Raw genomic sequence first — 12659 nt, forward strand, 5'->3', positions numbered from 1 at the left:
GTGGTGCAGAATGCAGCAGGTCATCCATTTTCTTTCACCACTGTACCCATATGAGCTGTTAAGATCCACGGGCACTGACCTTCTTAAGATATCAAAGAAGAGAACCTCTTCTTTCTCAAATGACCCTCTAAGGAGGTCCTCACCAAGCTCCTGTTTCTTCAGTGGCAATTTCAAGGGAGTTGTGGGATCTGGGGAAATGGACACATGATTTGCTGTGAGTGAACTAGTGTCCAGCTGACACTTGAATATGTGTCAGAACCTTCAAACCCAGAAGGTCTGGCCATAGACAAACACTTCTTGCTTGCTGACCCCATATGGTTTGCTGAGTCACTTGCATTAACAACTCGCTGCCCATGTAATAGTATTCGTCCCCCATGTTCTTCATGATCCTCTATGGATGATGGCCATTCCTCCTTTGGTATGAATCTTGTGTACCATCTGGTAATTTGTCCAAGTAGAAATTTTTAATGTGTTTTACTGGCAGAGAGTTGAAAGGGTATTTTATAAGATCTTACAGACCTATTCAATTTTATATTATCTGATGTTACATAGCTATATCCTCCAGCAGGAGTCTGGATAAAATCTGTGTCTAGAAGTTTATGCGCCACACTCCCCACCAACTCCACATGTAGGCTGCCAGGGTTGAACCAATGACTGAGGACTTTGGGTGATTATTATTTTTCTTTCTTTTCACATGCATGATTGCACTGTGGCCAATTGTTGCTACTCTACTGGCTTTTATGTTTCTAGACTCTGGTAGATAACCTCTGGTGCTTAGTCAGCTGGAGAAAAGGTTCCTAATCTGATTGGGTGAACTCCTCAAAGGAATCCTTACTGAAGCTAAATCAGCCATGATTAAAATAAACATACTGTACAACACAATGTGTATTTACTAGCAAGACACAACCATGAAACATGCTGTACAGGTGATTATTTGCTAATTTTGATGTAACAAAAATCTATATTATAAACAAAATATCAACACTGGATGAAATCAAATTGCATAGATACATTGTGAAAAAGAAATAGGTTTCTAAGTAACACTAGCAATACATGTCGTGAAATGACAAAATAGAACTCAGTAAGACAATTTGTTTCGTTTTAAAGTAAATCTGGTATAAATTTATTTTCATGATGTACATTTTTGGTTTCTAAAGTGATTTACAAAGATATTAGGTTGTTTTCATTTTCTGGTAAGATTTTGGCTCAACCCTAAATAAAATATTCTCTTCATGAAAGGTGCAACCACCAAGCCTGAGTAGTGATAGTAGTGGGATGCCTTGTAGATTTGTGTGATAATGATTTATCAGAAAAAAAAACCCTTTGTGGTTTGTAACAGATGTGGTTATGTTGCTATGTGGCAGTGGTTCCCTCAGAGGCATACATGTCTTTTGTTTATATGTGGTGGAAATTATCGAACATTATCTACCTAAGACTTTATTTCCCCTCATCATACCCATGTTAGACAAGTGCACTCTCTGACCAGCACAACATAAAAAATTGTTCTTAATAATCTCCTATTTTCTGCTGTCACTAATAGTGATAACTGAAAGATATTCTGTGCTAGCAATGAGATAGATAGTTGTGATATGATTGCTCTTTTGTTTATCTAGTTCACTTAAAACTTGGAAGCAATTCATGTTTGTTGTTGCTAGGTCAATCAGGGGCATCACAGATGAAGAAACATGATCCTAGAAGGATTTAACTTTAAAGCTGCTGGAGTTTGCTCTAGAGCCACATGGCTCCAACTGTGACTGGAAAATCTATAGTTCAAGCTGGTGTCTCAGCAGCTGTCTGACCTCTTTGACATTGTACAACAGGCCCCACTTCCTCTAAAAGAGTTGTCCTCAGATGCGATTACACATTGAAAGTACTGCTCCCGTCAACCACCAGTCACCCAGCTTGGATAGAATCTCTAAACCCGAACAAAAAGTGCACATTCTAGTCCTGTTTAACCACTGTTGCCATCATTTATGTAGGCAGTGATTTTTGTTTCTGCATAAATTTCCAAGATAAGCAATGTACTGCATGGAACATACATTGGGCTTTTATTCTTAATTCAAAATGTATCCGTAATCTGATCGAGTTATATTGTTGTATAGTTATAGTGTTTTAGCAGATCTTAATGTTGCTGATTTTTCAAGTAACAAATATAAGTTATCTTTCTTAGATGGTTAATATTTTAATAAAGGCATTTGCTCCAGCTAATACTTTCTTCCTCTCCCCCCGACCTCTGTATGTCAAAGTTCTGTCAGTATCCTCTCCTTATTCCCTCCCTTTAGTCATGTCTCTATACCCTTCTTCCCACGTTAACATACTGCAAAAGCTGCCATTCCCCATTTTTAATCCTGATACTATAGCTGCAAACCTCCATGCTGAAAACTCCAGGCTCCAGCACTTAAGGCTACAGCCTGTTTACTTCTGACCTGAAATGAATTCCTTTCATGACTTCCTGTCTGATAGTATTCAGCTGCATTCGAGTCCACTTATTAAGCATTGGTTGCATGTCTTTTCACTTAAGAGTTTGTGTTTTTTTTCACAGTTTCTTCAATGCAGTTGTTTGTTTCTTTGTGCCAGAAAACCATACACAAGATTTTATATTCTAACATTTCCTAGGTTAACGTTAATAAATATCATTCTAATTGTGTAGTTCAATGCCAGTAGTTCTTTTTATGAATCCTCTACTTTGTTACTGGTAACACCCTGGCAATACATGAGTACCACTGGTACCTGGCTGGCTTCCTACATTACAGAGCACAGTGTGCTCCAGGTTTTGGAAGATGGCCTGTTAATATTTTAAAAGTTGGCAAAATATCATGAAAGCTAGACTGGGTTTATCTTTATCCTTACAGTTCTATAAATGAGACTCAAGAATCTAATTTGTATTCAAAGAACATGGATCCCAATGCAGAATTATACATGTGAAGGATTTCGTACCTACTCTTTGAATTACATTGCTTTTAAAACTAGTATGTGCTTTCCATTTACTGTTTACTTAGAATGTGAAAGGGAATGTATGTGATGCTTTGTTCTAAAGTAGTAACTTGGCACTAAAAGTATTGAACTGGTTTTCCATTAAGGACATTAAACTGGTACTTAATTCAAAATAATGTCAGTCAATGCTGCACCTCCATATCCCGGTAGAGTCTATTATGTGTGTACATTGTTTTGGTAGCGCTTATCAATTCAAGTGTTACAGATGTTAAAGCAATAGCAGGTACATATAATATTGGGAGCTAACACCAAAACCATTGCTAATTCTGCTCACCAGGCATCATTATGCAGCAGCCTCAATCTTTTGTACTCGTACAAATGGATAAAGGAATCCAAGTAAAACTCTCAGGTGGCTTCATGTTCATGTGGATTTTTGATCCATGTAATAATTATGCCCATGATCTATGATGGTCCATTTTCAATTGATTGCTGTTCTATTAACTAACCCTGAATCTGTACAGATAAGTAGGAACCTTGTGGGAGCACAATCAAATCTAAAGGAGACTTCTGATAAGAAAGGCAATGTTCACTACTAATATGACTGTACTCGAAGAGAGCAAAACTAGCAACTGGATTGAAAAAGAAAAGAAATATGCTCAGTATCTCACTTTTTAGGAGACTATCTGCTGCAAACACATAGATATATAGAACCTACTGTGTGCATTGCCAACCTCTGACACTGTTAGAACAATTGAGGAGTATTTCACAAAAATATTTTGTTTTTCTCTGCAGATGATCAAATCTGGTGCAAAACCACAAAGCCCATCACAGAAGGCGAATGTTTGACAGCGATTGTTCATCCTTTGCATCAGAGTAACAGTTACCCTGTGTTAAATCTAAGTGTTAAGACAGAGACAGTAGAACCTGCAGAGTGTTCAGAGCAAGCAACCACCTACCCTGCTTCGTTACATTCTGACATCCAGCTTCTTCCTCAACAAGCAGGCATGGCTGCAATATTAGCCACGGCAGTTGTCAACAGTAAGTTCTACATAACTAGAAAACAAACTATGTAATCGTTACTATGATAAATTCTTCTGACTTTTTATTGCTAGCTAGAGATGATTAAGCTAACTGAATGAAATTTGGAATGTCAGGGAATGGTAGTGTATTGCAAATGTCATTGAGTTAGTACTCAACAGGCTGGAGCGTAATGTTCTGAGGACATTGGAATTTGCATTTGAATAAAGGAAACACAGGAGTACAGAAACCAAACAGTAGGAAGAAAATCTACAAAAAAGGCATGAGAAAGTCCCAGACTCAGTCTGAAGAGGAGCTGTTATTAAACATACTTGCTATTATTGGGCAACTAATATTGTCATTCCTTTAGTGAACAGTAAATCGGTAAGCGTGGAGGTGGCGACCAAAGCAGCAGTTTTACTGATACGTGAAAGTATGTATCCAAAACAACTGAGTCATATTGTAAGGCAAATTGGACTAAGAACATATGCAGTCAAAGTTGTGCCCTTAAGGGCTTGTATCAATGTGAATGTTCAGTTATGTAGTCAGTCTAAAGATTTGTCCTTAAATGTTGTCAAAAGTTTCCAACTTTATTGGGAAGAACATATTTGAAGAAAATCAAACTCAAGTAGGCTGAAGTAAATAGCTTGCCAGTTTCTGGGACTGATCTATCACAAATTCTAACAAAATATGCCATTGTTTTCAATGGGGATCTGGGAAGCATGGAAAAGATCTCTGTCAAATGGAAGATCAAAGGTGAGAATCAAGCAAAATGTTGCAAGGCTCAATCAGTGCCTTATGCAATTAGACCAAAGTTCAAGGCAGATTTAGAGAGGCTGATCAAGACAGAAGTCTTTGAACCTGTAAATGCATCTGTGATGATTTTAAGGTCACTATTAATCCGGTACTGTGTGCTAAGCACTATCGTTTGCCTTTGCTGGAATAGCTATAGGTGAGCTTTTAAGTAAAAATGACCTTAATCAAGCCTGAATCTCAGAAATACTTGACAATTGTAATACATAAAGACCTAGTCAAATATAAGAGCCGTCCAATGAGAATCACATCTGCACCAACGTTATTCCAATGTGCCATGGATCAGATTTTAAGTGGACTGGAAAGAGTCCAGTGTTAATGAGATGATATTTTAGCCACAGGGACAACTAAAATGGGCATCTCCTCAATTTAGATGCTGCTTTGCAGAGACTTGAAATCATCGCCTAACGATGAGAATTTTTCAAATGTTCCACCGAATATTTAGACCTGTCATTATTGTTAATGGAGTCCACAAGTCACCTTCAAAAGTAAAAACATTACTGAGGCACCAGCACATAATATCAACCAATCAAAATCATTTTTGGGCTTGCTAAATTACTATGGCTGGTTTATCCCGAATCTTACAACCATTCCCAAGTTGTTGCACGATTTATTATGCCAAAATAAGAATTGGAAATGGAAAGATCAATGTAAAGGAGTTTTCACACAAGCAAATGAGGCTTTATTAAAGTCAGTTGTCTTGACCCATTTTGACCCAAATAATTGCAAATAATATGCGATGCATCATGTATGGAGTAGGAGCAGTCATTTCTCACATATGATCCAATGGTGAGGATAAACCAATTGCTTTTGCATGAAGATTGTTCAACAAAGCAGAAACGAACTATAGACGAGCAGAGAACTAAGTTCTAGGAATCATTTTTGTCATTAGATGATTTACCAATAACTGCATGGCCGGGAATTTACCCTACTGATAGACCACAGACTATTGACCACAATATTTGGCCTCACACAGGGATGCCTTCTGTAGCAGTGAGCCATGTGCAGAAGCAGACATTGTTGCTATCAGCTCACAGTTATACAGTTTAATATCAGCATTCCAACTTATATAGGAAAGCTGAGGGCTCTCACGATTATCTTTGCTGAATGAGTTGATTACCAAACAGGTCTCATGTAGGCAGTCTCCACTTCAAACAAGTACAGAACATTCTAGTAATGGCAGGTCACGTTAAGAAGTACACTAGAAATAATCTGATCAAATCAAAAATGATGAATATGGTACTTTGTGGCAAGATCACAGGATCAACCCGAAATCTGACGCCGTGTGTTATACAAAAGCTAGAATAATCTGTACAAGTAGGACGTCTCCTATGGGGAATGAAGGTTGTCATTTCACCACAGCAAATGAAAAGTGTGTTAAATCAACTGCACAAAGGTCAGTGCGGCATTGTCCGAATAAATGATATGGAGATAGCCAGAAGTATTTTGGTGACCAGAGCTCAACTCCAAAATTGCGAGGGCAAGAATATGGGCAGCATGCACAAGACTTCACAGCCTACTCTGTTGGCTCCATTATAGCCATGGGTACGGCCAGAAACTCCTTGGCAAAGAATCCATATTGGCTACCATTTGAAGGGAGAATGTTTTTCACAGTGGTTGACACACAGACTAAATGGCCTGAAGTTGCCATCATGAAGATGGCATCTTCAGAGAAAACCGTTATTAGATTGGAGGCCATCTTTGCAAGGTTTGATTATCTAGAACAGCTAGTTAGTGATGATGGTCACAATCTCTTAAGAATTCGACATATCTGACCAGCTCCTTAAATCCCAGCCACAAATGGTTGGGCTGGAATGTTTGTTCAGACAATGAAACATTCATTAAAGGTAACTCAAGAACAAAGATTGCTATCCAAATTTCCATTAACATAAGGGAACACAATCCATTCGATTTGCTGAAATCACTCATGACAAATAACATTGTTGACAGGAAAGAACTGAATCAGTTTTCCAATGAGAGAACAAGGCCAAACACTTTTCCAAAAAGGTCAAGAGATATTGGTGAGAAGTGGGTACCAACCATGTCTGAAGCACAGACTGGACTGGTCTCCTACATTGTACAAATGAGAGTTGATGTAGCCAATTAGATCACCTCTCAGCAACACGAGCGAATGTGCTGGATGCAACATTAACTGAAGATCCATGCAATCCTATCCGACATGAGATACTATCCTTTTTAGAACAGATGGGTGGATTTTTACTCTGTCATTCTTATCATTTTCATTCCTTCAGTTTTAGTAATTTTGTATATGACCTATAAAACAAATCTATTAATTTCACACCTCATGCAATACGACATTTCGGAGTACTAATGGCATCAGTAAATCTTAAGTGATTATCGATTAATAGTCCCCTTGTTCTGTATTTAAAATATCTATAAAATTTCCAATGAGCTTCATCATTGAGGGGTAAATTAAATCTATATCTGAAGGTCTGTGGCAGTACTGTAGGGAGTTATTGGTTCGCATTGATAATCGCCCCTGTAGGTCTTGAGTTGACCACCATAGCCATGTCACTGTGATAAAAGACTAAGTGAATGATAGGTGCTACTCCACATAAAGAGGGGATCCAGAGGAGGATCATCACGGGTTAGCTTTTTCTCTAATTGCAGCATAATGTATTGTTAATTGATGTCTGGATTAGATTACCTGCACATTGTCTTCTTTGTGGTCTAGACCAACAAGATAAAGTTCCTCATCATAAAAAAAAATCAAAAGTAATTTTGGTAACTTGTTGAAGTCATGTTTGTAACTCCTAAAAATATTTATTTTAAATTTGATTGCTCCAGAGGACATCTTTCCTTGTAAATCCTGTGGGATTTGGTATCGAAGTGAAAGAAACCTACAAGCTCACCTGATGTATTACTGTGCTAGCCGGCAAAAATCTACATCCACTCCTACAGAGGAAAAGCTCAAGGATCCTTCTCCACATGAGCGCATCTGTCCCTTCCCACAATGCAACAAAAGCTGTCCCAGTGCCAGTTCCCTGGAAATTCATGTTCGTAGTCACAGTGGTAAGTAAATTTACATCTAAGGATAATTTATTTTAATACAGCAAATCTCGTTTTGAAATACTTTAGGTGTACGATCAGGTTACAAGGTGCTGGACTGGAACCTAATTTGACAAATAAAATAATATGGAAGACTTCAAATAGTGAGACAAAAGTGGACTTTAATTAAACCAAAACATCATTGCTGGGATATATACACTTGAAGGAGGCGTGTGCTTCAATTTGATATTATAGAGTCATAGAGATGTACAGCATGGAAACAGACCCTTCAGCCCAACCCATCCATGCCGACCAGATATCCCAACCCAATCTAGTCCCACCTGCCGGCACCTGGCCCATATCCCTCCAAACCCTTTCTATTCATATACCCATCCAAATGCCTTTTAATGTTGCAATTGTACAGACTCCACCACTTCCTCTGGCAGCTCATTCTATACACATACCACCCTCTGTGTGAAAAAGAAGCCCCTTAGGTATCTTTTATATCTTTCCCCTCTCACCCTAACCCTATGCCCTCTAGTTCTAGATTCCCCGACCCCAGGGAAAAGACTTTGCCTGTTTACCCTATCCATGCTCCTCAATTTTGTAAACCTTCCTAAGGTCACAAATCAGCCTCCGACGCTCCAGGGCAAACAGCCCCAGCCTGTTCAGCCTCTCTCTATAGTCAAATCCTCCAACCCTGGCAACATCCTTGTAAATCTTTTCTGAACACTTTCAAGTTTCACAACAACTTTAAGGGGCGGCACGGTGATTCAGTGGTTGGCACTGCTGCCTCACAGCACCAGGGACCCGGGTTCAAATCCCGCCTCGGGCAACTGTCTGTGTGGAGTTTGCACATTCTCCCCGTGTCTCCGTGGGTTTCCCCCGGGTGCTCCGGTTCCCCCCACAATCCAAAGGTGTGCAGGTTAGGTGAATTGGCCATGCTAAATTGCCCATCGTGTTAGGTGGATTTTTGGATTAGTCAGGGGTAAATATAGAGGAGTGGGTCGGTGTGGACTTGTTGGGCCAAAGGGCCTGTTTCCACACTGTAGGGATTCTAATCTAATCTAAAAATAAGCCTTATATTATGGGCGGCACAGTAGCACAGTGGTTAGTACTGCTGCCTCACAGCAGCAGAGACCCAGGTTCAATTCCCACCTCAGGCAACTGTTTGCACATTCTCCCCGTGTCTGCGTGGGTTTCCTCAGGGTACTCTGGTTTCCTCCCACAGTCCAAAAAAAATGTGCAGGTTAGGTGAATTGGCCATGCTAAATTGCCCGTAGTGTTAGGTGAAGGGTAAATGTAGGGGGATGGGTCTGGGTGAGTTGCTCTTCGGAGGGTCGGTGTGGATTTGTTGGGCTGAAGGGCCTGTTTCCACACTGTAAGTAATATAATCTTTCCGATAGGAAGGAGATCAGAATTGCATGCAATATTCCAACAGTGGCCTAACCAATGTCCTGTACAGCTGCAACATGACCTCCTAACTCCTGTACTCAATACTCTGACCAATAAAGGAAAGCATACCAAACACCTTCTTCACTATCCTATCTACCTGCGATTCCACTTTCAAGGAGCTATGAACCTGTCTCTTTGTTCAGCAGCACTTCCTAGGACCTTACCATTAAATGTATAATTCCTGCTAAGATTTGCTTTCCCAAAATGCAACACCTCGCATTTATCTCTAGTTTGAAACCAAAACAATCAATTTTAAAAGAATGGCAGCCAGAACAAATTCATCAAGCCAAAGTTCATGAGTACCAGAAACTTGTATTGACCGATACTATTTTTAATACAGATGAATGAACATAAAAACTAAGAACAGGAGAAGGCCATTCAGCCTTCAAGCCTGCTCTAACATTTGGTAAATTCCTGGCTAATCTGGTTGTGGTCTGAAGTCCCTTTTCCAGCCATCTCTGCAAGCCTTGACTCCTGTATAAGTCGAGAATCCATTTTCTACTTCCTTTAAAAATACCTAGTGACTCTTGCTGCAGAAGATGGCCACAACGTTTCAACCTTAAGAGAAAATTATCCTCCTCGTCTCTATTTCAAGGGAGACCCCTTACTTTGTTCCCCTTGCTTTCCAAGTTTGAGTTTCTCCAACAAGCGGAAACATTTTCACAGCATTCACCCTGTCAGTTTTCTTCAGTACCTTGCATGCTTCAATAAGATCAATTCTCATTCTTTGAAACTCCAATGGCTAGAAATCCAACCTGACCAACCTTTGCTCTTATGAAAACCCTTTCATTCCAGGAATCATCAAGTGAACGTCCTCTGCACTGTTTCTAGTGTCTTTTTGACTTTCTTAAATAGGATTTTGAGAGTTTTTATGCACAATCCTTATATGAACCAACAACATGCTGACATAATATCAGTTCACAAATCCAAAGAGGCATTTCTTGTACAATTAACCATATAGCATATTCAAAATCTGGCAGTTATGCCCTGAGTTCCAGAAATAATACTTTGTGGTTCTGGCTTTGGTGACTTTAGTGATATTATGGCCACAAAAAATACAGTTGCATTCCACACACAAGATGCCAAAAGCACTGAAAATACATACCATGAAGACCAGAATTTGGCAGCCATTTTCAATATCCAATAACACAGTAGCAAATCCAAGATTTGCGTAATGATGAATTCCTGGAAAGTTTTAAGTTGATTCATTTCTCTTATATATTGAAGTTTAAGTTAGGTTTGTTCTTGTGTAAAACTAATTATCTGAAATGTGACTGCAATTGTAGTTGGCTGTCATGGATTATTGAAACAAATGTTTCTTTAAGCGGCAATTGGATAGGTACATGGATGGGTGCTTAAGCTAGGACAAATGTTCGGCACAACATCGTGGGCCGAAGGGCCTGTTCTGTGCTGTATTGTTCTATGTTCTATGTTCCCTTTCTAACTTATTAATTTATTCCTCTTTGATTTAACAACTGTATTGTACGATGATGCACTAATGTATTATATGTAAAAAAGCAGAAGATTCATTTGCTTTGTTCAAATTATAAAATGTGAATGATTATGTATAGAGTCATAGAGTTGTTCAGCACGGAAACAGGCCCTTCAGTCCAACTCGTCCATGCCGACCAGATATCCCAACCCAATCTAGCCCCACCTGCCAGCACCCAGCCCATATCCCTCCAAACCCTTCCTATTCATATGCCCATCCAGATGCCTTTTAAATGTTGCAATCGTCCTATCCTTCACCATTTCCTCTGGCAACTCATTCCATACACGTACCACACTCAACATGAAAAGGTTACACTTTAAGTCACTTTTATATCTTTCCCCTCTCACCCTAAACCTATGACCTCTAGTTCTGGACTTCCTGATCCCTGGGAAGAGACTTTGCCTGTGTATCCTATGCATGCCACTCATGATTTTATAAACATCTACAAGGTCAACCTTCAGGCTCTGAGGCTCTAGGGAAAACAGCCCCAGTCTATTCGACCTCTCCCTGGGAGACCAGAATTGCATGCAATATTCCAAATGTGGCCTAACCAATGTCCTTCTGCTGCCGCAATATGACCTCCCAACTCCTGTTCTCAATACTGTGACCATTTAAGGAAAGCATATCAAATGCCGCCTTCACTATCCTATCTGACTGTGACTCCACTTTCAAGAAGCTATGAACCTGCACTCCAAGGTCTCTTTGTTCAGCAACACTCCCAAGGATCTTACCACTAAGTGTATAAATCCTGCTAAGATTTGCTTTCCCAAAATGCAGCACCTCTCATTTATCTGGATTAAACTCCATCTGCCACTTCTCAGCCCACTGGCCCATCTGATCAAGATCCCATTGAAATCTGAGGTAACCACCTTCGCTGTCCATTACACCTCCAATTTTGGTGTCATCTGCAAACTTATTAACTATAAATGTTGCTCACGTCCAAAACATTTATATAAATAATGAAAAGTAGTGGACCCAGCACCAATCCTTGTGGCACTCCAGTGGTCACAGGCCTCCAGTCTGAAAAACAACCCTCTACCACGACCCTCTGTCTTCTACCTTTGAGCCAGTTCTGTATCCAAATGGCAAGTTCTCTCTGTATTCCCGGAGATCTAACCTTCCTAACCAGTCTCCCATGGGGAACCTTGTCGAACGCCTTAATAAAGTACATATAGATCACGCCCACCACTCTGTCCTCATCAATGCTCTTTTTAACTTCTTCAAAAAACTCAATCAGGTTTGTGAGACATGATTTCCCACGCCGTGCTGGCTATTGCTAATCAGTCCTTGCCTTTCCAAATACATGTACATCCAGTCCCTCAGGATTCCCTCCAACAACTTGCCCACCACCGACATCAGGCTCACTGGTCTATCATTCCCTGGCTTGTCCTTACCCCCTTTCTTAAACAGTGACACCACGTTAGCCAACCTCCAGTCTTCCGGCACCTCACCTGTGACTACAAATATCTCCGCAATGGGCCCAGCAATCAGTTCCCTAGCTTCCCACAGAGTTCTAGGGTACACCTGATCAGGTCGTGGGGATTTATCCACTTTCATGTGTTTCCAGACATCCAGCACTTCCTCCTCTGTAATGTGGACATTTTTCAAGATGTCGCCATCTATTTCCCTACACTCTATATCTTCCATATCCTTTTCCACAGTAAACACTGATGCAAAATACTCGTTTAGTATGTCCCCCACCTCCAGCGACTCCACACAAAGGCCGCCTTTGAGGGGCTCTATTCTTTCTCTAATGTCCTTAATGTATTTGTAAAATGCCTTTTGGATTCTCTTTATCTCTCTTTGCCAAAGCTATCTTACGTCCCCTTTTTGCCCTCCTGATTTCCCTCTTAAGTATACTCCTACTGCCATCGTACACTTCTAAGGATTCACTTGGTCTATCCTGTCAATACCTGACATATGCTTCCCTCTTGTTTTT

The 12659-nt window shown here is 40.1% G+C and overlaps 1 protein-coding gene across 1 annotated transcript in view; it reads left to right on the plus strand.

Moving 5' to 3' along the window:
* zfpm1 (zinc finger protein, FOG family member 1) overlaps nt 1–12659 on the plus strand; it is a 41199-nt gene that overhangs the window by 10881 nt on the left and 17659 nt on the right. The window contains exons 3-4 of the mRNA XM_043707520.1: nt 3727–3972; nt 7573–7797. Of these exons, the coding sequence (XP_043563455.1) occupies nt 3727–3972; nt 7573–7797 (471 nt within the window). The remainder of the gene's footprint in view (nt 1–3726; nt 3973–7572; nt 7798–12659) is intronic.

This window comes from Chiloscyllium plagiosum, chromosome 17 (genome assembly GCF_004010195.1).
Source record: "Chiloscyllium plagiosum isolate BGI_BamShark_2017 chromosome 17, ASM401019v2, whole genome shotgun sequence".
NCBI classification, from domain to species: domain Eukaryota; kingdom Metazoa; phylum Chordata; class Chondrichthyes; order Orectolobiformes; family Hemiscylliidae; genus Chiloscyllium; species Chiloscyllium plagiosum.